Source organism: Pelodiscus sinensis, chromosome 1 (assembly GCF_052426305.1).
Source record: "Pelodiscus sinensis isolate ZL-2025 chromosome 1, ASM5242630v1, whole genome shotgun sequence".
Lineage (NCBI taxonomy): Eukaryota > Metazoa > Chordata > Testudines > Trionychidae > Pelodiscus > Pelodiscus sinensis.
Window position 1 is genome coordinate 104,534,982 of NC_143052.1, and position 27,601 is coordinate 104,562,582.

The 27,601-nt window shown below is 43.1% G+C and overlaps 2 protein-coding genes across 2 annotated transcripts in view; one reads left to right on the forward strand and one right to left on the reverse strand.

Moving 5' to 3' along the window:
- The window catches only part of BRAF (B-Raf proto-oncogene, serine/threonine kinase), a 568,039-nt gene that overhangs the window by 514,416 nt on the left and 26,022 nt on the right, over positions 1-27,601 (reverse strand). The window lies entirely within an intron of this gene.
- The window catches only part of TMEM178B (transmembrane protein 178B), a 347,923-nt gene that overhangs the window by 305,190 nt on the left and 15,132 nt on the right, over positions 1-27,601 (forward strand). The window contains exon 3 of the mRNA XM_006133377.5: positions 8,352-8,489. Coding sequence (XP_006133439.1) covers positions 8,352-8,489 — 138 coding nt within the window. The remainder of the gene's footprint in view (positions 1-8,351; positions 8,490-27,601) is intronic.

The following is a 27,601-nucleotide window of genomic DNA, read 5'->3' on the forward strand; positions in this document are numbered from 1 at the left end:
CTCTGGTGCTCCCGTTTCTCAACCAGTTTCTCACTGAGCACAAAATCCAGCCATTAGCTTTCCTCTGAAGTTCAAATCCTTACTTGGGATTGGCCTTCTGTGCATGAAAGATTGCCCCTTCCATGTCTTCACGTAGTAGCTATATTCCACAGGAAAAATGAAACTGTCAACATAGAATCCTAAAATCATAGAACTCTAACACATAGGTGACCCAGGGGATGGGGCAGAAGCTTTGAGAATGAGGAACAGTTACACTAAGGCTATGTCTACACAGCGGAGCTATTTCGGGACATCTCTGGTATCCCAGAATAGCTGTTCTGCATCTTAAGAGCAAGCTCCTTATATTGAAATATAACAGGCTTTCTATTCCAACGTCCCTGTAAACCTCATTGCACAAGGGATGTTTCAGAATAGCACTTTATTTTGAAACAACAGCTGGGTAGACAGTGCCCCATTTCAAAATAAGGTATTTTGAAATAAGATTGAAATAAGCTACACACTTTGCATAGCACAAAGACCACAGAAGACAGAGCGTGACTACGCAAAGTCAGAGCTTTGACTGCACAAAGAGCACAGAAGACAGAGCTTGACTTTAGACTACAGTCCTCACTATCACAAGAAATAGTGACCAAGGAGCTCAGCAGGTTCAGAACTAAATGCAAAACTCACCTTTTTCCTTTGCTTTTCTTCAGTAAAATCTTTGCAGTCACACAAACACATAACCCCCTCGCCCGCTCAATAAAGAACATTATTAACTAATTAAGTTGTTTTTCTGCAAGATAGAAGAGAAGAGAGGGAGAGACACTATTATTGTTGTTTCTATTTTTAAATAGACGTGGTAGCGCTGAGACATTTTGATGCAGGGTGATGATTACTTGGTCAGCATCTTGGCAGACAGACAGACAGAGAGTTCCCCATGACAAAAATTAAAAACTTGTCAGAATTTCCATTATAAGCCTAACTGTAGCATGTCTGAGAGGACTGAGTCTGACTAGCATGAACCACAAGGAGGAACAAAAGTTTGTGATGTGTCTGCTTTAGTTAACATGGTAATTGCCAAATGCTTAACATTTTCAACATGACCAGAACTCTCGTCTAAACAAGACCTTGGAGTTTTGCAGGTAAAAACTTAAGAAAATATGGTCCTGTCTTCTGTGAGTTTCCCTTACAGATACAATAGTGTTTTTTGTAAAACTAGGGGGATTGCTCTAAATCCTTCTGTGCAACATTTTTCCCATTTCACCAGTGTTATCTGATTGGCTGCTCCCCCCTTCCAGAAGTGGCTGCATTTCAGTGGGTTTGAATGTATGTTTGTGAATCACTTTTTGGCAAAAGGTGCAGTGTATGAATGTAAGCTGTTATTATTTATATTAAAATAGGATTTTCTGGTTGCTGCTGCTTTGTAGGAACCCTTACATCGCAAAGTGAGATTCCAAGAACAGCAATTGTGTAAAAAAGGAACTTATAGGTAAATGCAATTTGGCCATAATTCAGGCAGACTGGAAGCATTTCTTCCATTTTCATTCTGTGAACAGCAAGATAAACTCCAAGCCGCATTTAAGCTGTGAGATGAGCAAGTCACAAAATGCACGGTTAAAACCACCTCCCAGTGGTGCTCAGTTACCCAGTGTGATTGAGTTCTGCTGGTGGTGGTGCTAAATCCGAGGTCGGTATGGAAATTGCTGTTTTACACATCTCCAGCATTCTAACTTGATCACCGTGAGTTTTAGAGTGGAGAAAAGGGGAAGGACTGTCCCCTGGGGCTGAAGTTCCATATATCTTAATTTGACCTTATCCTGTAGTGTAGACATACCCTAAAGTGCCACAAAACTACTCTTTGTTAATTGAGGAAATAGGTATCCAAAACTGACCAGGTAGTTGCTCTTGTATCCAATGATTAGAAATGCTGATGACCCCCTTCTTGTGCTGAATAAAATTTTGCCATAGTATGAAAATGCCATTATATCAAAGGAGTTAAAAAAAACCCATAGTCCTTTCCTCCCTCTTTGATATTGTGTTAGTTCAGTAAAATCTCCATTCTTAGGTAAGGAAGGGCTAACTACTGCAGCCATAGCTGGTATCATTGACAGGGTGGCATTCATAACCGCTGTAAACTTTTATGTTAAATGCCATGGGTTTTATACATGCAGTATAGCCAACCTCAAGTTTTATTTTTTTAATGATGAGTCAGACACCCCAAAATAGCATGAGCTTTTTTAAAAATAATTTTTGGGTGCTTTTTTATTTGCCTTCTAGGTTTTGAGCCTTTAGGGTTCACACTTTAAAGCTTTTCTCCACAATCATGATGACTAGGTACTTACTTTAAAAGAAACGAGAGCTGAAATTCTTATGGAATCAAATAACTCAAGGAGCTGGGACTTTAAGAAAAACAAACATCACACGGAAACAAGCCCAGTGAGACAAAAAGCACTTAAGTGTTTAGAAACAAAACACTTGACTATTGAAGGTTTCTATCCAACTTCACACAAAAAGAAAGAGAAATGCATTTTATTTTCTGGAGCAGCACCGCAAACAGGTGTAGGTTGTCATTTAAATTCTCAGGAACTAGACCCACAGTTCATCAGGAAGCAACAGCCTAAGCAATCTCTGCTATCTCTTCACAGAAGGAACGTATAATCCCCAGAGATGCACACACGGATCCTCCACAGGGACAGAACTAACATGAAACAATCATTGCACTAAACAAAGTGATTTTCATCTTTTTCCATGTCATAGTCCTGTGTTAACAACAGCAAAATCATGACAAGACTTCCCTCTCATCAAGAAGGGGAGAGTGGTTGTGACCTCCCTGAGTCATGATTCCCATGATGAGAACCTGTGCCCAAGTGAACCACTGAGATTAGCAGCCAAACAGTTGATGAATTGGAAACTGAATTATCCATTATAGTACTCACCAAATAAACCCAGTAATAACCAGTTTTATGACAACATATAACCACACTCCTAAAAGATGTAATTAGTTTTAGATATTGTCATATTTAGAATATAATAGCATAACATTGATTATATTGTAAAAGTGGATTCATGAGTGCTAATGAGCTCATGAGCATGCACCTACTGCAGTGTTGGGAAAAGTGGGGCGGCTATCTGTAATGCAGTGCAAGGCATGCCGTATGTGGATGGAGACGCAGTGAATGTGAAAAGAGTATGGCTATCATGAGACATACCAACTTAATTCGCAGTGGTTCAGTCTCACTGGCACAAGTTTGTGATGCATTTCTCTAATGTAAATGTGCTTTTGATCATTCAGGTTTTAGTCTCCTGAGCCATCACAATCTTATTTGTTCTCCATTCATCTAGAGGGTCTTCTATGAAAAAATTGGGTAGCACAAGAGCTGAATTCCAAAGTGTAAAAAAAAAAATTCAAATGAAAAAATCCTTTTAAAAAATCAGAAACATTTTTCAATCCCATAAAGAAGCATCATAGGCACAAACACAGTTTTGTTTACTTTTTCATGATGCCATTACACAAGAAAAATCACCAAAGCTAACAAGATTTGTGACATGTGCTCCTGTGCCCTGTTGTTTCTCGACACAAGAGCCCTCCCACGCTTTCAACAAGGAGAGTTTAATGGAGCTTTAAGGATGCAAAGCAAAGCCTTGATTTTCAACCCTTCTTTCCTTGTCAAATATCATTTAAACAAAACAATAATAGTAATAATACTGCTACTATAGGCCTGTGCCTAAAGGAACAGGCTTCCATTCTCTGGCCTCCTCTTTTCTAAATAGCCAGAGGATGCTGATTCAGTGATGCGTTACATTATATATATTAAGTACTTTCCCACAGAAGAATCACTTTGAATAGACTTGTTCTTAACACTGACATCCTGCCAGTCCTGACAGGTGAGGAGCGCCAGTGAGATATTGTTAGACAGGCGAGAGTTGTTTATAAAACCAGCTGACAAGTCCTTTTTCCCGCCATTGCCATTTTCGAGTGTTGCCCTTGGGAGGTGATTCTGGCAAGACAGAAACCGAACTGGTACATGTAATTCTTCAAGAGAAGCCTAATGGAAGGGCTAGCTGGGAAGAGGGATGGTGAGAGGAGGAAACAGTGGGAATGTTAAACTGAGCCAAGGGAAAGCTCAGGAGAATTGAAGTTTTAAATTGAACGTCAATAAAACTTTTTCTGCTTGGTTTTCAATGTCAGCCCCATGTTAACCTTAGGAAGTAGGGGACACTTCTCTTTTTCCACAGAAGGAATTAGCCCATAGTTGTAATGATGCTAATGGACTGCACGTTGGTGCTGAGAATAGAAACCCCTGTACTGATATGTCTCAGGTAGGGTGGCCAGGTGAAATGAGACACTCCTATAACAGGTTGGATCCAGGAGTCTAGTCCTGTGTCTGCTCCCAGGTACATGAGTCAGTGGCAAAACTTCTGCTGATTTCAATGGAGAGAAACAGGCCCTTTGCTTGGCAGATGAGATGAGTATGGGATCCTGCTGTCCTGCCACACTCCAGCCCTCTGGAGTTTCTCAGGGGATGTCTGCGTAGGAAGAGCTGTGCCTGCATAGGAAAAGCCTAACCCAGGTTAGCTTGATTCCAACTTTTCAAGTCACAGTAACAATGAAGACAGGTCAGCATGGGCTTCAGCAGAGGTTAGCAAGCCGAGTGCATACTGAGCATCTGTGCTGGGCTTGTAGCATCCACTTGAAGCCCATGTGTAGTGATAGCCTGAGAAGTGGCTCTGTCAAGACAGTCAATGGACTGTTTTTGAGGGTTAACCCCCACCTTGAATGTAGAGGGAGTTTAGGGAAGCATTTCTGCTGCTGAGCAGAACAAGTACTGCTGAGGCTATTTAGGCTGAACACTGAGGGTGTCAGGCTGTGTCTTCACAAGGAAAAGAAATATTTGTTCTTAATGTGAGTGAAAGGCCAGGGTCTCTTGTGAACAGACACTAACAGTTGTGCAGTGGTTTTGTGATACAAGTTAAAGACAAGGAACAGAGCAGCAAACCATTTCCTTGTCACCTGTATTAGGATTTGAACCATTCTCCCGATTAAAAACCAGTATATTGACCTTCTCCACCACAAAAACAGGTCCATACGTGAGGGAGTGTGAAGGGTGCAAACGAACATCCTCCCCCCCCACACCCATGATGCGCTGCACAATGGGCCTGTGGTGCCAACCCGCCAGCTACCACCTCACCCTGCCTGTCCCTCCATTGCACCCAAAGTGGCCACTAGGCCAGCTAGTCAATCAGAAAGAACATTCCGTGGCACATGTTGCCCAAACTTGCTTAGTTCCAGGGAGATGCCTGCAGAAATCATTCTCCCAGAGACCATGGAGAGAGCGTCTAGAGCTGGCACGTCCCACACAGCTGTTTTTAGTACAAGCCCAAGTGTGTTGACCTGGGCTCAGAGGCTTGCTGCTGCAGTACTATGACAGGCTGTCTCTCCTCCCCCCTCTCAGGGGTGGGGTAAAGGCTGTCAAGCAGCAGTGCATGGAGGTGCCCTGAGCCATCAGTCAAGAAAGAGTAACCAGTAGGTACATTAATGCAGCAGACTTAATTTTTGCAGACATTGCTTTGAAATAGCTGGTGTGCTGTGACCACTGCTTCTGACAATAATGAGACCTGTTTTGCTGTTCCCTTTCGTCCCCCACCTTGGTTGTTGTATGACCTCTTGTCTCTTATCACATACTTAGACTGTAAATCCTTTGCAATGGGGGCTGTCTTAGTGTGTGTAAATGTGAATATTTTGAACGCCTTTATATTTAAAAAACATGGGCAACCATGGGCAAAGTCTCTCTGTATAAGACAGAAAGTGGGAGACTAAGACTTGTCTTTTGTAACAGGACCTGGCAACCTTGAGTCTCAGTAGCAATCCCCCGTCCTAGGAGTCATGATCACTGTCTCTGTGCAACTGTCCCATTTATACAACCACCACAATAAAAGTGACAAGGAGACATGAGATGGCGACAGCGTCGTGTCATCATTACTTGCACAGCAGAGTTTGAGCTTAACTTGCACAAATGTTGTGGGACAGGCAGCCTGGTGAAAATCTGCCAGATCCCAGGATAGGTGAGAAGCCTAAGCCCATGGCAGTAGTTGTCCTTGTGATCCATAGCGGAAAAAGAGAAATAGAGAATTGGAGCTGGTCCATGGGAGTTAGTCACCACTATGCTGGGCCAGCTTTTCCCTTTCTCCACACAAGGAGAAAAGCTGTCCTAGCCCCCATGGCTGATTCATTGTTTTCAAATCCCCCCTCTTGCATCCATTCCTCCCACATGCATTCTGTTGTTTGAAAGAGGAAGAAGAAAAATCCTCTACATGTAACATTTGCTTTAAGCAGGAGAGAATGTATTTGTGGTGCTGACTTGTGTGGAATTTTTCCTGTGTATGTGGGGAGCATGGCTATACGTGTGTGTGCGCACATAGCTGAAAATAGTCGAATGTGAGTTTGTGACAGTGCCCCCATTCTGAATATCTGATCCGAGGGAATCAAGGAGTTCACTGACTCAGGCACTCCTGGCAGTTTCAGTAGCTGTGTGGACTTCACTGCTCCACATTTCACACTGGAGATAGCTGTGAACAAGTTTGATTTTCTCCTGTGCAGAGGTGGAAGATGGTAGTGCAGCCATCCCACACTTTTTGATGAATCCTACTATAGGACATGGGAAAACTTTAATGTGAATGTTTTTCTTCCACTCTAAAATGCTCATAGCTGTTGTGTCAGTTGCTTAAGGCAAGCCATAGCGTAAGGAGGTATGGTGCAGACATGCAGCACACGCAGCTGTCCTAACATACAATAGGTCCAGATGCTTTATTCCTAGATACCTGTTCTCCCTCAGCTCTGTGATTGCTCTTCAATCCTGACTCTAGCCCCAACACACCTCCCCACCAAAAAGGCATTTGAAACCTTCACCATCCAAACTCAAAGGAGGAAAAAGTGCTTGCTTCATGTCACAATCCTTTGAATGTAAGGTACTTCTGTGGTCCTCCTCATTATGGTAGATAGCTACTGCATAGTCTTTAATATATTTATCCTCGCGGCATCCATGTGAGGTAGGGCGGTGCTAATATCCTTATTTTACAAATGAGGAACTGAGGCCCGGGGAGACTAAGGGTATGTCTACACTGCACACTCCTTACCGTAGCATGTGGAATACATACTCTGCATGCCCCCTGGGTAAAAATAGCGGTGTAGATGGTGAGGCGCTGCTTAGGCAAGGTAAGACATGTCCGAACCATGTGGTTATGCACCTTGTTCAAACAATGCCTTCCTGGTCCACACAACCTCCAGAACTTGAGGTTGTGGGTTGAAGTCAGCCCCCCCGTTCCCATGTGCCTGGGGAGCAGCCAGGCAGCCACCACAAGCTTGCCCAGAGCTGGAGCTGGCACAAGCTGAGGGTAGGGAGAGGTGGGTCACCAGCTTCCCTGGGGCTGGGAACTGGCATCTAGTAGTGTCCTTGGGTGTGTCTAGACTACAGGGTTTTGTCGACAAAAGTAGTCTTTTGTCGACAAAACTATACCTGCATCTACACTAACGTCAACAGAACTTGGCAGTTTTGTCAGCGGCGGTAAACCTCATTCTATGAGGAATAATGCCTTTTGTCAACAGAGTTCTGTTGAAAGAAGGCGTTACTGCGTCTACACTGTCCTTTGTGTCTACACTCTCATGTCGACAAAGCGGCTTGCTTTGTCGACAGAACTGGATGTAGTCTAGACGCTCTTTGTCGACAGAGGCTTTGTCGACAGTATCTTTCGACAAAGCCTCTGTCGACAAAAGCTTGTAGTCTAGATCTACCCCTTCTGCTAGAGCCTTTCCCCATCACAGGAAAAGTAGTAGGCATGTGGAGGAGACTCTGGCTGTGGGAAAGCAGGGTTCCAGCAGCTCCCAGCTGCTGAAGCCTTTCTCTATGTCATTGAAAGACTCCAGGTAGTGAGGAAGCAGTGGGGAAAAAGGCTCCAGCAGTTCCCCACGGCCAGAGCCTTTCCTCACTACCCTCCCCCACCTGAGCCTTTCACTGACATGTGTAACTAGAAACAGCAGTGTGGACTCAGCCTGCTTTTCATTGCAGCATGTAGCTATACAGACCCTACACATCACCACCAGTGCTGTGCATTGTAGACATACCTTATATGATTTGGTCAGGGTCACACAGGAAATCATGAGCAGAGCAGGGAAAGGAACCCTGGTCTCCCAAGTTCCAAGCTAGTTTCCTCACCATTGGACCATCCTCCCTCTAAATCATTATGAGACAAGTCCTCCTATGCCAGCCAACCACGGACGACGCTGTGGAAAAGAAGGAAGATGTTCAGGTTAGAGTTTTTATGAAGCTCTGATCAAATTTCACAAGCACCCTGTTGTTCTCTCTTTCACTTTGCAGATCTGCGTAGGATGACGGCTGGCTTTATGGGCATGGCTGTGGCCATCATCCTCTTTGGCTGGATTATCGGGGTGCTGGGGTGCTGCTGGGATCGAGGCCTTATGCAGTATGTAGCAGGGCTTCTCTTCCTCATGGGAGGTAAGGCTGTTGTTTTGCAAAGAAATGCCTTCTTGCCTTTCTGCATCATGTATGGTTTCCAGGTTGTCTTCAGTACCGTGGTGTCAGATGTGATTCTGATCTTTCCATTAATGTAAATCGGGTGACTCAGCTGATGCCAGTGGTGTTTGTGTAAATGAGATCAGAGTCAAGCCCCACAGGCATAGCTGGGTGAGTGACTCACAGTGAATAGTTTATTTATCAGATTTAGTCCTTTTTTCTGCACATGGCTCTTTGATGAAGAGATCTTGATTTCAACAGATTTGCTTCTAGTTGCTCACTTGTATCATGTGGTGCAGCTAGGAGTAAGGAGCACAGAGAGCCATGTCTGGTGTCAGCAGAGGTAAGTGTTTTAGTAGTGAAAAGCTGGAAATGATACAAATAATCATAACCCTTCTGGGATAGTGAAGCCAACAACATTAACACTCTCTGTGCCTATCAGCGCAAACCTGTATTAAACAAATATTCTGTGCAAACACATTTCAGCCTCTGGCTACTTGTAAATTGTTCACTGTAAGGATTCAGGACTTGCAATTTTATGGAAACTAGGTCTGCTGAATTAAGTGAATATGATTGTTTGTGAGATTATGTTGTGAGTTTAGTTGATAAAGGTAACTGTATTGACGACCTGCTCAGATATCTATGAGAAGTTTGACTTAGTACCCCGTGATAGTCTGATTAAAAATTTACATTATATAAAATCAATGTTGCACAATATAAAATGGATCAAAAACTGGCTACCTGATAGATTTCAAAATCAAGTTGCTAATGGGTAATTATCACTGACTGGGAATGTTTCTATGTGGGTGGTATAAAGATAATTTCTTGGCTCAGTGGTGTTTAATAATTTTATTAGTGATCTGGAAGAAAACAGATTCTTACTGCTGAAGTTTACAGATGAGACCAAGATTGGTACTGTGATCAGTAATGATGGGGACAGATCACTTATCCAGAGCAACCTGGATTTCTTGGGAAACTTAGGACATTCAAACAATAAGCCTTCTGATACAGCTAAATGAAAGGTCCTATCTAGAAAAAAAGAATATAGGCTATATTTACAGGGGAGAGGACTGTGTCCTTGAAAGCAAAGATTCTGAAAGGGACTCAAGGATCCTTGTGGATAACCAGCTGAATAAGAGCTTCCAGTGCAATGCTATGGCTAAAAGGGCTAGGACAGTCCTTCAACGTATAAATGGGAATATTAAGTCAGAGTAGGAAAATAGTGTTACCTCCTCACTCAGCATGAGAGAGACCATTGCATGCTCTTTTTAATGGATTTTGAAAGACTGGAGCATGTTCAGAGAACAGCCACAAGAATGATTTTGGGTCTAGAAAACATGCCTTGTAATGAAAGGCTAAAGCTCAATCTGTTTAGCCTGTGGAAGAGAAGGTTAAGAAGTGGCTTGATTGTCGTCTAGATTCTAGAATTACCTACCCAAGGAGAAGAGACCCTATACTAGAAGGTTCACTAACCTGGAAGACAAAGGAAGAACTACAGCTAGTGGAGGGAAATTGAAACAAGGAAGATGCAGTGATTGTTTTGTTAAATCTGACAAATTCTGTCAACATAGTGAGGTGTTTGGTAAGAGGCTGAACTTGTCCCACAAAAGCTCATGATATCATCTACCTGTTTTGTTAGTCTATAAAGTGCTACCAGACCATTTGTTGTTTTTTCACTTTACCTGTACAGGCTAACTCAGCTACCCCCTGAAGCTTTTTTTTGGTCAGTCACCGTTACATGACACGAGTCAGAGTTACAAAAGGTTATTCCCCTCTGGCAGGGTAAGTAGCCACTGACTCTTGCGGCTACTGTTCCATGCTCCCTGATATTTTTAAACGGCAAATACAAATGAAATATCACCCCAAAATAACCATCACAATCTGAACGGGAGAATTAATAAACCAGACAAATAGAGATAGCTAGGCTGCAGGTCAGGATATTCAATATCTGTCAGTAACTACAATCTCTAAGTCTCTGATCACATGGACTCTTCTTGTTTTCATACCAGTGCTTCCTGCAGAGGTGAGGTTAGCTGTTAAGATGGGTCTACAATTTGGAGCCTATTTATTGTTCTTGGTGTTTTTTTGCCAAGAGTGACTTGATGGGCAGATGTTACTTCTGTTGGCACGTGAGCACTGTCAAGTAGCATTCTGGTTGTCCTCAAAAAGTGGAGTGTCAGAGGTCCCCATAGTTTTATTTGCCAGCCCAAGAACCAGCAGGGCTAAAACCTGGAACCAGGCAGGTTCTAGGCCACTGATGCTGCTGCGTCACCACAGAGGGTAAGGCCACGCTCCGATGAGAGGACCCTGTGAAGCTAGGCTTGACAGGCACTACCATCCAGTAAGGTCTGAGTGGCAGCCCTTCACATCCCACTGATTGGTCAGAACCAATATTTAAAACAGGAAGCCAGCATGAGGAGCTGTCTGAGCAGTGACAGACCCTGCTTGTGACAGATGCTAGACTTTGGTTCTGACCCCAGTTTGTCCTTGATTTCACTGTTCACTTGCTGTTAGTAACCTAGTACCTGACCTTGACTTCCTGATATCTTGATCTGGATTGACACTGACCTTGCCCTCTGCCTGCAACTTCATGCCTGATTCTGACCTGGCTTGCTTCTAACCCTGCTACCTGTCTCCTGATCTCAGCAGATAACCGGGGCACGTAGGCTGCCCACAGCCCAGTCCTGACAGCTATTTTCTGTTACTTCTGTAGAGGTGACCTTCAGGTGGTTATGACATATGACCTTGGTGCAGTTGACAGGAGACCTTTAACAGGTTGGCAGCCAGGGTCTGTTTGAAATCTAACCTCTTCCATTTGCAATGGGAATACCTTTGAGCATTCTTCGTACTATTTCTTCTGTTTCAATCTCTGGGCACATAGCTCTTTTATAACTACTTCAGGGCTCAACGTCTTTGGTTCAAGAGGCTTGTTAGCTGTCCAAGGGTTTTGTCCCCTGCCCAAAATTCTCTAAACTAGTCATTTTCATGAAGCATTATGATGTGGGCTGAGTAGTCTAACAATACTAAGTATACATACCTAAAAATCTTCCAGGACTGCTGTTATTTTTTTAATGAAGGTCTGTTTATTTTTACTTAATTGTCTGCTAGCCCATGTAATGGTGCATAGTAAGGACTTGATGTAGTGTGCTTCATCTAATAAATCGAAAGAATGCTGTGATGAGTCACTTGGGAATTGTGGGCCATTATCTGTTATTAGCTCATCTGGAATCCCATGGCAGGTTACAATGTGTTATTACATTGTTATTCCTTGTGTTTTTCAAAAAGTTGCCACTAATAAGTCTTTCTTGTTTAGTTCAAATGAATTGTGATGGACTCAGACCATAAAATAGTGGAAGGCACACATATCAGCTTCAGGTCCCTGTCTTTCTGGGTAGCCAAACAAAGGCTACTCCAGACCAATCAAGACACCTGACACCAATTAACTTGCCCAAGGATCCATTGAGGCTATTAGGCTAATGGGGGCACCTGGCTTCAATTAACCTGCAAGAAATCAGTTGAGGACGCTAGACTAATGGAAACATCTGGAACCAGTCAAGGTCCTGCTCATATTGTTTAAAAGCTCTCCCACCAATCATTGGGGGGAGTGTCAATGTTGTGTTGTATCTCTCCATTCTTTGGTGACAAACACCAACAAAGTTACAGGGAAGGAAGCAGTGAGGGAAGGGTGACAGAGTTGTTTAATGAGAGGAGGCCTTTGGGAAGTGGCCCAGGGAACTGTAGCAGCTCCAGTGGTAAAGGGAAAACACTGCCAACAGCTACTGCCCTGCGCTGGAACTTGGAGTAGAGGGTGGGCCTGGTTTTCCCCCAGCTGCAGAGTCACTGCAAAGACACTCTCCTGAGAGGGGAGACAGACCCCTGTTGGGACAGGAGGATGAACTGCTACTTCTAAGCCTGAACAGACAACAAAGGCTGTGGGTAATTTTCCCATCAACCCCTTTTCTGGCCTATGATGAAAGTGGCTCAGCAGGCTGTGACCCTTGCTCTAGAGCAGAGGTAGGGTGGGGCCAAAAACTCCCACCATTACTGAGGCTGCCCGGACTGAGAAGGAGAATGTCTTTCTCCACATTTCCCTCATATACCAGAGCCTTGGAGGGCCCAAGCGAGTAGATTTTCTGTGTTCCAGCCTTGTAGGCGAATGATGGGGGGAGGGGCGGAAGGAGGCTGGAGCACCAGTGCAGATTCCCCAATGCTGAGGGGGAGCCCTGAACCTTAGAGGCTGGATCCAAACAAGTTAGGGGCTGCATCTGGCCCTAGGTCTTAGCTTTCCCACCCCTGCTCTAGAGAGAGGGGGGCTTAGTTAAGGGTCAGAGCGAGTCCCTGAGACAAGCATAATCTGCCTGGAAGTGTGAGACTCACCAAGACAAAGTCAGAGCTTTGTCACAGTATCTATTAGGGATGTTCAAAGTCGGTTAAATAGGTAACCGTGTAACCACTGAACATCTCAGTTACACACGGTGGGCTCTGCAGTAAAAAGCTTAAATATGCTTTATATTGCAGAGCCCACAGTGAAGCCTCCCCAGAAGTGGAGCCGGCAGCCCTTGCTGGCCCAGTTCCCAGGGAGGAGGCTTCACTGCCCTGCCTAGCAAAGCTACCTCCCTGGGAGCTGGCTGAGTGTCACTGAGACCATTACGCGATAAGCATCTGCTTATTGCTTAAATTGTTGGTCAGTTACACTCTAACATCTCTAGTGTCTGTACCAACAGAGATCCGGAATCTCTGCTGGCCTTAGGGGTTATTTTGAAGTCTATTTATTGCAGATTTCATACTTGTATACCTTATCTTTGATGGCAACATTTGCTTGGTCATAATAGGATTTTTTAGTCTCTCTCTTCTTACACTTCAGAATACCCAGATGGGCACTGTGGAATATGTTTAGCATTTCTGACCTCATGCTGTTCAGTCAGAGAGTCTTTTCTTTGGCATGCTGCAGAATGTTATGTCAACTCACGTTGTGGCATTGATCATTTTTACTCTAAGCCAGCAGCTCATCAATAGTTACTTCCATTCAGTCTCAAATTGGGGCACCACAGGAAAAATCTTGGCCCCACTGAAATTAATCGCCCAATTTCCATGGACTTCAGTGGGGCCAGGATTTCACCTGATCCTTTCACCTACATAAGGTTGCTAAAACAATCCCAAAGGGATTTTGCTTAAACCTCTATCTACCAAAAGAAATATGGGAGGAAAAGAGTTTTACACTTTGTATATTGACTCAGACCTGCCTTGACTTGCATCAAAACCTGAACATTTAGGGCTTCTTGAGACATGAACTCTTGTACAGTTCTCAGGGGGTAGCACTCATGTTTGGTGACCTCACTCTAAACTTTTGATTCTGTCTGAATTCTTAACTTGTTGGGCTTTGTTACGGTGGATATCACCATCATTCCAGTTGGCTGGTGCCTGCTCACTTAACAGCATTTGCTTTTAACATCAGGTCAAGTTCAGCTTTCATTTTCTGTGCTAATGAGGCAGTATGTTGTTTGGTGGCATACTGAGGTCTCTGTCAACATGAACTCTTACATTGTCATTGCCTCCCACTTTCCTCAAATACCTCATCAAGTTAGTTAAGAATACCATTTTGTGTTCTGGACAGTTAGGGTGACCGAATGTCCCAGTTTTATAGGTACAGTCCTGATGTTAAGGGGGTTGTCCTATGTAGGCACCCATTCCCTCCACCTTGTCCTGATTTTTCACATTTTCTATCTGGTCAGCCTATGGACAGTAGATCAGTTAGTTACTCATTTTATCATCTGCATTCATAGCTTGTTCTCCACCCCAAGCATACATGGGGTTTCTTCTTTCATTATTTCAAATTCTGCTGAGTGGTAGTCCTTATACAGACGTACAAATATAGTTTTGTTGCATAGGTTAATTTGTGCCCACTATATAAAACAAGTATAGTGGGGTTTTTTATTATTTTAATGCCAGTATTCATTCATATATTCTCTCTCTCTATCTCGCTCTCTCTCTCTCTCTCTCCCCGCCCCCGTGCTAAGTTTGATTACATTGCACTGAGCTCTGTTTTGAAATTCACTTTTCTGTTAATTTATTTCCAGTGTCAAAAACAATCTGTTGCAGAACTTTCCTTTGTAAATGTATTAAGAGACCCAACAAAGAACTCTATTATTGTCAACTTCATGATCTTCATTAGAGCTCTGTTCTTCAGCTGTACAATCATGAATGTATTTGCTTTTGTAATTCTTTGTCATTTGTATTGCGAACAATACACTTTTGCAAAAGACAAGATGAACCTCCTGCATGTGACACCCTCAGGACCTGACTAGTCCCAAGTCAGGAAATTTTCTAGACAAGAGGAAATCAGTGCTGGCCCTTCTGCTGCCACTGGCTGCAAGGCTCCACTCCAGCAGTAGCAGAGGGGACAGCATTGATGGAGCAAGGATGGGGGTTCTCGGGGGAAGAGGTGGTGCCCTGAGGCCAGGAGTGAAGCACCAAGCACCTCCCATCATCACTCAACCCCCTCCTATCCTGAGCTTGAACGCCACAAATCAGTTATTTGTGGGGCTCCAAAAGCTCTGAGTGGGTGGGGAGGAGCTGCTAAATGCAGGGCCTCAGTCCTTTTCTTTTTATGTGGCAAAATGGTCTATTTATTCTTTCTGTTGCGTCTCTTATCGTGGTGACAACAGAAGCAGTTGCTATAGAGAAGGCTGAAAACACTTTCCATTGTGAGATTCTGTTTTACTTACCTATAAATTTCTAGAACATTCTTGTCTGGGAATCCAGTGTCTAGGCTTATTCTCTTCTCAAAGGTGAATAATTTTGGGAAGCGTATACAAAATTTCTTCATTCGTGAGTGATGGCAGATATATACACTCACACACATGCATGTGCCGCTGAGACAGTGCATAAGTAATGCCATCACTGTCTGGACGCATAATTAACACTCATTTGTGATCTAGACACTAGAGGGGGACAAAGAGCTATTGTGTATATCTTGTACATGGGCCTTTCAGAACTGGTTAACAGACAGGAGTCTGTCCTGCCCTTTTGTAACTCTGTCATTTTGTGGAGGGGGTTACTCTTCTTTTGCATTTTAAAATTATATAAAGCCTTGAAGTGGCATAAGCAGCTTAAATTGATCTGAAGTCTTGGACTATTTTAAGCTGTTTAAGATTTTCTAAGGCCATAGATTGCTTTAAGCTGCAAACAAAAACGGAACTGGTGAGCTGGCCAAGAGTTCTTATGTTACCTGAAACATTTTTAATCTGTGCCTGGAATAAGGAACATATATGTACATTTGGAAATGCATATTTGTCCTGGGAGACTAGCAGTCAGCAGTCACCCTTTGATACCTGTCAACTATGGAATGAGGGAATGCTTTTCTTTATTTCCTTTTTTTCATCTAGAAAATAAAAATCTTGGAAATTAAATGGTTATACCACAAAAATTAGGAAATACAAAAGTTAAGGGTGATTGTGCAACAGGATGACACAACGAGGAGCCCTGTTGTATTTTAGAGATTAACAAATGTGTTAGATCATGAGCTTTTGTGGGTAAAACCCACTTCGTCAAATGAGTTGGAGTGGAAAGTACAGAATCTGGTGTATGTGTAACAGCAAGTTACCTGTCATTTGTAGGACCAGTGTTAATGAGGCTAATTAAGTCAGAATGTGTCTCATTTTCGGCATTTGCTGAGGAGATGTGAATATCAAAAGAGGGAAAATTGCCTTTGTAGTGCATTAACCAGTTAAGATCTTTATTCAAACCCAAGTTGATAGTGCTGAATTTGTAAATGAATTTCAGTTCTGCTGTCTCCCTCTGTATTCAGGTGATAAAGTTCTTTTATAGAAGGATGGCTACATTTAAATCCATTATTGAATGTTTAGGGAGGTTAAAATGTTCCTCTACAGGTTTATGTTTGTTACCATTTCTGATGTCTGATTTGTGTCCATTTATCCTTTGTCACAGAGACTCTCCCCAGTTTGGCCAATATACATGGCAGAGACGCATTGCTGCCACTTGATGGCATATAGATCACATAGAGGAAGTTGTATGAGTTTGTGTGGCTTATATGGGTAGGTCCTGTGGCAGATATATACACTCACACACATGCATGTGTTGCTTGTATAGATCTGTGGACACAGTTGGCAATGGGGTTTGTTGCAGGACTAGGCTCCTGAGTGTTTCTGTAGTGAGTTATGTGACTGGTATTTGCTTCAGCTTGAGAGGCTGTCTGTAGGCAAGGATTGGCCTGTCTTCCAAGGCCTGTGAGAGAGGGATCATTTTCCAGGACAGGTTGTAGATTGAAAATGATGTGCTGGAGGGGTTTAAGATGGGGGCTGTACATGATGACCAGTGGTGTTCTGTTATTTACATTGTTGGCCCTTACGGTGACTTACAGGTACTTATCTGGCTCTGTCAATCTGTTTCTTCACTTTTCCAGGTGGATATTTAAGTTCTAAGAATCCTTGATACAGACCTTGTAGGTGTTTGTGTCTGCCTGTGGGATTGGAGCAGATACAGTTGTATTTTAGGGCTTGGCTGTAGATCGTGTGATTGTCCTGGTTGGAAGCCAGAGCCATGTAGGTAAGAATAGCAGTCAGTAGCTTTCTGGTATCGGGTGGTATTTATGTGACCATCATTTATTTGTACTGCAGAGTCCAGGAAATAGATCTCTTGTGTAGACTGGTCCAGGCTGAGGTTTCTAGTGAGGTGGAAATTGTTGACATCCTTGTGAAATTCTTCAAGGACTTCCTTCCCATGGGTCCCTATGATGAAGATGTCATCAATGTAGCATAAGTAGAAAACGGGTGCTAGGGAATGGACACAGAGGAAACGTTCTATGTCAGCCATAAAAATGTTGGCATATTGTGGGGCCATAGAGAGCTGCTGTCCCCAAATTGGAAGTGGTTGTAGGTGAGGACAAAATCACATAGTTCAGTCACTGGGTGTGCTGTGGCATCATTGGGGATACTGTTCCTGAGAGCTTGTAATCTATCCTCATGTGGAGTATTGGTGTAAAGTGCTTCTTCATCAGTGGTGTCCAGGATGGTGTTTTCAGGAAGATGACTGATGTTCTGTAGTTTCCTCAGGAAGTCAGTGGTATCTTGAAGACAGCTAGGAATGCAGGACTCATAAGGCCCGAGGAGGGAGTCATCATAGCCAGATAACCCTGCTGAAAGGGTGCCAATGCCTGAGATGACAGCATCTTAATACATATGCCCAAAGAACACAGCACATTAGTCTTAACATTTCTTGACTTCCAAGTGCTTCGCTCTGCAGCCCTACTGTTGCATTTCACACAGGTTTTGCTTTAAATATATATATATATATATATATCACGCAGAGTCAAAAGTAGACCCTTCAAAAAATAAACATGAAGCACTGTTTTCACAGAGACAGCTTCTGCAAATCTCTATATCCTCCACTGTAGTGTCCTTTTGCAGCTTCCTACAATAATACTCCTCAAGGAGGGACCACAACACACATCTCACCACTTTCTGTAGCATCAGTTGACTTTTGGGATTAGATGTCCTCCTTCTGGCAGAAACCCACAATTTTCACTAAATGGTTTGCACAATACTTCTGAAAGGGAGCTTTATCTTTATGCCAACACCAACAGGCTTTAAAGTGAAAAACTATGAACTTGTGTCTACATGTGGAAATTGGGGGTTGATTCTAGACAAACTCCAGATGTGTATCACAGGTAGTATTTATTCAATGTTTTTAACAGAAGGGATGGATCAGTAGCTGCAATTGGAGAATTTAGTGTCAACTCTGTAGCATTTGGTTGCTATGGAAACAGTATCAGCTGACCTCAAAGGCAAACTTCAAATGCTCTCTTTTTGTAGCTCATTTCTGCTGCTCCTAGACATGCATTCATACCCCAGAGAAAAAAGACCAAGTTTAGAAGTGATGACAGTTTTGTATCCTATTGTTCAGGGTGAGGCAGAGAATACAACAGGAATAGCTGTTTTGTCAACTTCTAATCATTCAAAAGCTGAAAGGCTTTAGATTAAGTCTGTTTAAGGTTTGTGCACTGATTTTGAAGAACTAACATGGTACAAAAATGCTAAATGTTATAACCTGGGCAACCATCTAAAGAGCTGTGTCACTTCCAGCTGATACCTTTTTTTTTTTTTTTTTTCTTAAAGAAAGCTTAAACAAACAATTTAATGCACACACGGAACTTAGGCTTCACCTTCATGACATGCAGAGCAGCTGATCACACATTTTAGAATAGTCCTGCCACCAGGGCAGGGGACTGGACTAGATGACTCTCAAGGGCCCTTCTAGTCCTATGATTCTACTCTATGATTGGGATTGTGGAAGAGCCTGGTAGCAGAATGGCCTCATGTGGTGAGTCACTGGAGATTAACTGCACAAACTGGGTGTCATCCCACAAATAATATTTGGGTTCAATGTGAAAATAGTAATTCATTGTCCTCAGCCAGTGCAACACTGAGAGTCAGTTTTCAGAGCAAGACAGCCTAAAATACGTTACCCAATGTAATTTTTCCACTATTACTTCCTCTACTTCAGTGGATTTTACCTCTGAGCAGTTTTCTTTTACATAATAAAAGCTAGTTGCCTCCCAGACTGCAGTCAGCGTGAGAGAGGGCATGTGGTGTAAAGTCCATATCTTGGAGGAAACACCTATAGTGGAGCATGACTTTGCACTGTGGGCCAGGCAGAGAGACGAGAGAAGCACATGGTCAAAAGGTGAGCAGGATGGGGAATGGTGGAATGCTCATCCTCCCAGATGAGCATTCCGCTATCTAGGAGGCAGGTGACCTAAAAGAAGGACAGCGTAGCATCCCTCTTTCATGACTTTGCCACAACTAAAGCAAGGGGGGGAGGGGGAATTATCTGAAGATGTGAGTGTAGTGAGAGTAGAATAATGTTGTTAATTTTATATAATAGGCAATGATGTATATAGATACGTGTTTGATGACTTCATAATTTTTTGCAATATGTAATTCATACTTAGGCCCTTTGCTCCCATTAGTTTTAGGCCCTTCATAATATTAATCTGGCCCTGGATAGCATTTCTGATCGGCATCCTCAGCAGAAGAATGGGGATTCCAGGGGCAAGGAGATAACACTACCTTCTCATCCCTTGAATAACCCTGCAGAATATTTTAGAGGCATTGGCCAGGCAATGAGGGAGACATTTGCACTACCTCTGTTTATGCTGTGCTTCTATAGACAAAGAAAGGACCTCAGCTGCCATGGCTGATAATGTGACAGCTCTAAATCCACTTTAAAAGCCAAAGTCAGACTTCCAGATGGGGATCTTATTTTCAGAGCAGAAGTAGAAATATCCTCCACATCCTGGAAAAGGGGAAAATTAGCCCGGGTGTGGAAAGACCAAAGGAAAAGGGTGCTGAAAGTTCCTTCTGTTGGGAGCAAAGGCATGTTTAAATTGGATAAGATGCCTGCTGGGATAGTCTGTTCTGATCACGTTTAAGTTTCATCTTAGCTATAACTGTGCATGTGTAAGAAATTGCAGTGTAATCATGTTTGTGAGGAAATGAAAAGATAAAGTAGCCACAACGCTAGAAGAAACTGGTTTGAACTAACACAAATCCCTGTACTGACAGGGGAGGAGAGTTAACATGGAAAGGAGAGCCTGAAACGTATTTTCAGAGACCATAACAGAAAGTTACAAATAAGTCTGTTTAACAACGGGAAGCTGGAATCTTGTTGTCCAGTGCTGGAGGCAACTATGATGAGATCATCCTGATGAGCTTCTCATTTGTCATTAATTGATCACTACTTACTGAGTGCTTTTCCTTACAAAAGATTTGTTAGACCCACCTGCTGAGTAAGTGATTCTCAGTCCAACACCTTTACTGCTGTGAATGCAGCACTGTGACAAGTCAAGTCCTTCTATGCAATAATGAAGGTCGGCTCAAATTAATTGAGAGCCCCTAACAGAGGTTCCTGCCAGTGCTGCAATTTGGCATCAGTCTAGCAGTCTGGTTACCTGGCAGCCCTGAAATGCGATGGAATAGAAGGCATATGAATCAGATACTGGACAAACTTGCAGCAGCATAAATGGTTTGGGAGATACAGTGATAGAAGGAGTTATTTCCACACAAAAATTACTTGATTATGACATTAATGACCACTGCCTATATTGCTACCATATCACTAAAGGGCCATGCTAATTAGCATCATCCACTGGCTCAATTTTTTGTTGCCTCTTGTTACGTGGTTGCAGGGCTGCAAAGCATCACATCTACCTCATGGATGTAGTCAGGCATGCTATTACTGCCAGCCTATCTCGAGGTCAGCTGGCCATTGTGGTCACCTTGCCCACAGTGTGCAACGTGCTATTTGCTCGCTAAGTAACTCAAATGCTCTGAGCATCCCTTGTTCTATTCTATTCTAGAATGATATACAACAGGGTGCGCTGCAATTCTATAGTCTTGTGCTCAAATCTTGGGTGTCAAATAATAGACAACCATTTGGAGTTACTGTGTCATTTTGGTGTGCCATAGGAGCAGTAATACACAAAAGGTCAGCTCCTTACTTGGTGTAATTAGGTGTAGCTCAATGAAATGCATAGGTTTGCACGAGCTGAGAATCTGGCTCAGCAGGTTATACTGTTATGGTACAGGATATACATTCCCTAGGCATAATAATACACTATAGCATGGGTAGTTACAATTCAGTACACGTGCACTGGTGCTGAAATAATACACAACAGGATGCATGGTTACCGTGGTTTACTATGTATGCCTCCGGTTGTGCTGTGACACATGAGGCCAAAGGCCAAATGCAAGACGCACCCAACCAGCAGATATATGACACTGTAACAGCAATACTATGCACCCTGCTGTTTTTTGTGGTTCTTAGTTTTTAAAAAGTGTATTAAATTCCAGCCCATGTGGGTTTATGGTCTCATAATGACAGCATGGAAATCCTGTCAGCCAATGAGATTGCCCCTGGTACCCTAGCTTTTTTATAAGGGCAAATTTTAACGTAAATTCTTTGCGTTCTGCAGCTTGTCTGTTAGCTGCTGATGATGATGATGATGCTGCGACGGTATATAATTAAACAATAATTTATATTCTGTGCAAGTGTGCACAGAGCAATAAAGTGCTCTCAAGAGCAGTGTGCCACTGAGCCATTCAGTCCATGGCCGGAAGAGTGTACTGCATAGCTGCTCTCCCAAAATACAGTTTGTCCCCAGTAAGCTAGGAGCAGTGTTGTTTTATTCTTTAATAATTTAATTATTGTGATATAATTTAACTAGTTAAGGGGACATCTACCTCACAATCAGGCCTCATTTTGTGATGTATTTATTTTATGTACCTTAAACAAAAAAGCTTGTAGGGTAGAGAGAGGCTGAAATTAATATAGTTTCTGTTGTGATGTGGTTTTTTTTTGTCCAGCTCTACAATAAAAGATCTGATGATGACTACAAAACTAGCACATTCTCCAGAGAAATGAATCACCACAAATAGCAACAATGTCCAGACACAGATCTGTGGAACCACTTAAAAAAAACCCCAAACTCACATTTCATTTAGAATTGCCTGGGTTAAATAAAGGGATGCTCTTGTCTTCTAAATCAGAATTTTGTGGGGCTTTTCTTACCTACTGGAATTCCAAAGTAACACCTGAGCCTTTTATTAACTGTAAGAGATCAGAGGGGATTAAAAAAAAAATTCCCCTTAATTTGTTTATATGGCAAATTTGAAAGTGCAGTCTGTTAATGAATCATTTCCATGGTTGTTTGGGAGAGTGGGGGAGGAGCAGAGAAGGGGTGTGTTTTTGTCTAGTTAGGCACAGAAGAGATATTTCTTTAAAACCAAGAGGAAAATGTGATTGTAGATCCACATACATTTTGAGGGGCTCTCAAGGACAGGCATAATACCGGAAACTACTTATAACTATTTTTAGGAACCAACTAGTTTTCAAATCCATGGTATCTCTTTAAGGTGAAGGAACAAATTCCATTTATCTTTGTCCTTTCATCCTTCTGCCTAGGGCGTCAGTCACAAATACTAGCCACGGGCATATCTGAGCAGAGTTGTTGTTAGCAGGATTCTGGCACAGTGGCAGCATGCAGAAATTCTTCTAGCTTTCCAGTTTAGGCCTCACACAGGTGTAGAGAGCATGGTGGGGCCACAGAGCCAAAGCAAGCTCTCAGCGCATCTACAAGGGACCAGAGTCCCCTCCATAGGATGGTTCAGGGTGGCCACCTCAGGCCCCACACTTCGAGGTTAGGTCACAGAACCCACGGTGGTGGGAGCGATGGGAAGCAGAGCAATACAATAGCCTGCTCCACCCCTCCATCTCCCAGCCGGGGTTGCAGAGCAGACTGGCACTGGGTTGCTTCATTTCCCACTGCCACAGTGAAGGGGAGCGACCCGGTTAAGAGATGACGGGGTGGAGCAGGCTGCTGCATCGCTCTGCTTCCCACACTGAGTGCAGGGGGGGGGGGCCCAATCCCTGCTGCTGCCCCATGCCAGGCACCCCAGTAGTCCCCCAGGTTGTGTCATTTTAGGAAAGGGTGCAATGGGAGCAGGAGAAGGTGGAGCAAGGATGGGAAGAGGTGGCACAGAGCAGAGAAGGGGTGAGGGTTGGGGCCTGGGATGGAGTGGGGTTGCCCAGGCCCTGCACCCTCTTAGGGATGGCCCTGCCAGGGACTTCACAAAACTAGTTACTTGATAACCAAAATGGAGGAATATATATGAGAAGGGAGAAAGGAATTGTGGGGGGAAACTTGAACTGATTCAGCATGGCTAGGGCAGATAAACTGAGCTGTTTGTGTTTAAGCCAACAGAGTACAACCAGTTCACCTCCAAATGATGCAATCAGTTCTCTAGTGCAGACAAAGCCTAAACGTTTTTGTTGCTGAGCGGGCTGATCTGATTCATCAATGTACCCTGACTTCTCTGGGGAGGGGTTGGGGTTTTTGGTATGAGAGCCATAAATTCATGCCATAGGATTGCCTAGAAACGTTAGTCAAAAGCACAGTTTGGCCAGCATGGCAATCAGATGATAACAACCCTGCAACCCTACTTGATGCAGTCATGCTTAGAAATAGCTATTAACTATCTCCACACACAACTGCTTCTGATATGGAGAGGGCAAAAGCAGACTGACAAACCACATTCACACCTCATGCATGGTTTCTCTCTTCTGCAGCTCTGAACATTTGTCCAAGTGAGGCCCCCAAGTGCTATAATTATTATTTGTATTGCATTAGAACCTTGAGGTTCCAAATGAGATGAAAGATCCCATTGAGTTACACATTGTGTTTAACAAAAGGATGGTCCCTGCCCCAAAAAATTTAGAGTATATCTATAAGATGAGAAATATATGTAATAGTCCTAGTCATCTTGCCCCTGTTGGCTACTGTTTGTACCCACATACTTTTAAGCTTCATTTGGTCTGGGGAGGATCTGACATACTTCCTGGACACAGATTCTCTGCTGGGTACCCATCTCCTGGAAGTGGCACCTTACGGCCCAACTGCTGTAGGGCCCCAGTACTCACGACATCATAGTGGATTAAGCACACCCTTTCCCAGAACACCAGCTTTGTGGTTTCTGTCTCTGGTACATAACATAATTACCCCTTCAGGTACATGTGATCCTTGAAGCAAATAGGCACTGCTATTGCAAAGGGTTTCTAAAAAAGCAATCACTTTTTACTTTAGACTCACAAGAGAGATAGAGATCTATGCAGAATAAGAAACACCTGAGTGTGATTCTTTGCTTCAGTTTATTCACCGCTCAATCTCTGTGGTTTGATCCAAATCTGGGACTTGTCTCCTTTAGCACATGCTTCTTTTCCTGTTCGGGTTGGTGAGAGATTCTCTGGGCAGAGACCTAGTCCTTTTATAAACTTCTAGACTCCTTTGTTAGATGAGCCTCAACTCCCTGGTCAGCCCACATGAATGAACTGACTCTTCTGAGTGCCTGATGGTTCCCTGATGTAAGGTGTCGCTATTTGAATGGAAAACCACGGAGGTTTAACAACCCTCTGTTATTTGCCCTGTTTCCACCCTTTGGAATTTCACATCAAGATGGAGGTAAAAAGGGAGCAGAGAAGGCACAGACCAGCTTTACAGTCATGATAGAGTTTGTTGTTTGATATAGATAGGTTCAGGTGGTTGATAATATCAAACAGAATTCATAAATTGCACATAGATTCCCTAGATCGTCTTTGTCAAGATTAACAGAGCAGGGATACCTCACAAGTACTGCAGCTTCTATTACTGCTTACTGATTTAATAGTGAGACAAATGCAATAAATGTGCATTGAACCTCTCTCCATTATCACAACAACCATTTTCAAAACCAGATTGAAATGAAGGGCAGCTCTTTGGTTAGGAGTATAGACACAGCCTTAGATGAGACTTGCCGTCTCGCCTGACAGAAGCATTTCCCAATGAAATGTGAATTTCCTTTATCAAAAATATTGCTGTGGCTTTGTCTCATTCATTAGTGTTTCGCTTGGGATGATCCACCTCCCCTCACTAATCTCAGCCTGGATTTCTCTGCTCCCATCAACCAGAATTCAGTTTATTCCACTTCCTGTCAGTCTTTCTCCCCTTCCCCCAATCCCGCATGGATGCCAGCGCATCCCTGGTGGACTGTTATTACTGCCTTGTCATTCATATTCTATCCTCCAATTCCATGGAGGGGAGATTTAAACCTCAACCCATCTGTATTCAGTTCTGATTGGATGATTACCCCGAAGCTGCAGGAAGTGTTTTTGAAAACAAATAAAAATTCTATATTGCCACTGCTGTCCTGGGACTCTGGCTCATTAGTAAACATGGAAGGGAAATACATGGCTGATTGCAAGAACCTTATCTGGGAAATTCTTTAGGATTTAATTTTTTTGCAGGGAAGAGACTGTTACAATGAATTGTTCCTGAAATGTGATGCTCTTGGAGGCTCTGAAGTCCAGTGTCTGTAGAGTAGGTGGAGTATCCTGAGCAATAGTGGTTTACGTCCCTCCCCCCCACACACTGGCCAACCAGTATGTCTAACCCTGACTTGGACCACTTATTGGAGTAGTTCAGTCTCAGTGCCCACCCAGTCTAACAACAGTGCCAATCGGAAGCGTGGTTTTATGTCATGTGGGCATCTGGTCACTGGGTATTGGACTGCAGTAGGGTTTCCAGGTGTCCGGTTTTGAACCGGACAGTCCAGTATTTGAGCTTTCTGTTAGGGAAACAAATTGAGAAAATATAAATGAGAAAATCGAAATGTCCGGTATTTTCTAAAGAAGATGCAATGTAGATTGTGATGTAATGTCAAGTGTGTCCAGTATTTTTGTTGAAACCATCTAGCAACCCTAGACTGCAGGCCCTACCTCATTTTACACTGGCCCCTGAACAGCCCTACAATATACTGGCAACCCTGGTACCTCTTACATCTTGAGCCCTGATTTAACAGTAAGTGGGGCCATCCTAGTTCTGATAGTTGAATTTGAACAGTGTGTGGGATTCACACGCTGAACATAACATTTTCTCTAGCCAGCATGATTCAGCATTTTTCGTGCCTGGGTAAGTTACAATAAACAGTGAGGTAATGGCATGTCATTGATGGATGGTGGTAAATTGGAGTTGAAAATATTGTACTTGACATCTCCTATAACCCAGGACAGTGGAGAGGCCTGGTGGGAGCCAGCTATGCACCAACAAATTGTTGTGCATACTACTCATTATTTATTAGTTCAGTAAAAACACAGAGTCTGTTCCAAGAACAGAAACAGCATTTTTTAAAAAGAGTTTCTGGTTTTACTGTCTCTTGTTTGTAACTTTTTCATCATTATTATTTGTTATTTGATTTGTGGTGGTGCTTAGATGCCCCAACTGAGATCTGAGCCCCATTGTTTTGGGCCCTGTACAAACACAGACCTTGCCGTAAATGTCCTGGCTATTTCAATGCCAAGCTCATGTGTAGGAGAAATGGAATATTGCCTTCTTGTTCGTATTTAGCAACCACATGGTTTCAAACTGGTAATAGAGATTTTTCCCTGATACCTCCTCTCACAATCCTGTATTGCTAATGGAGCTGAAATGATCACATTCCTTTTACCAAAGAAGGGACACTTTTGCCATTTTCTAACCAAAGCCTTTTGAAACAAACTAAGGTGTTTGGTTCATAGTGTGGTAGCTCTGCTAGACATCTGCCTTCCATCACAACCTAATTGCCAAAGTGGCCTGCCACACAGGGACTACTGCATTCTTACCCACACAGCCTCATGGCATGAGGATAATCCACGAAGGAAAATCTGGGGTAGGGGAGGGACTGGGTTTTGTAATCAAGTGGGTTGATATCAGAATAAAGAGGGAGAGGGATCTCCTGCTGAGGTCTGGGAAGGAGCCCCCACCCTCAAATACATTATATCTCATGCTGCTAATTCTCAAATGGGGAGACAGTTTTCTAAAGATGACCCCAGAACCTGGGGTCTCTCTGCAAGATATCTGGAAAGCTCTGGAGCATTTAATCTGAGATCATCCTTAGATATCTACTCTCTGGGATAGGAATTGTCTCTTCATCTATGTCTGTAGATCACACTGCGCAATGGGACTGTGACAGATTCCCTCAGAGTGCCATTTGGAACTGGGGTACCACTGAGCTCACCTTTACGCACAGCCTGAGTTCCCTATACATTTTTCTAGTCCCTTACAGCACATACACTGTTAGGGACACACACAGCTGCAGTTTCACACAGATGCTGAGATCAGATCTGAATGGGAAAACTTAGCTAAGGAATTTCCCAGCATTCTAGTGTACACCTCTCTATACCCAAAATTGTATTATCTTGCACTGCACAGAAAAGTATACAACATAAGCTCATTGAAATTTGCTGCCTCCCTCAACGTGGAGGAAGATACACACAGTTATGTATTCCGTTGTCCCCCCCCCCCACGTTATGAATTCCACAAACTGATTTTAGAGAAAACAAAAACAAGTTTATTAACTGCAAAAGATAGATTTTAATTGATTATAAGGGATAGCAAACAGACTAAAGCAAATTACCCAGCAAATAAAACACGCATGCAAACTAAGCTTTAAGGTACTGAAGAAACTAGTATAGGTAGCATATTCTCACCCTAAATATTGTTTAGGCAG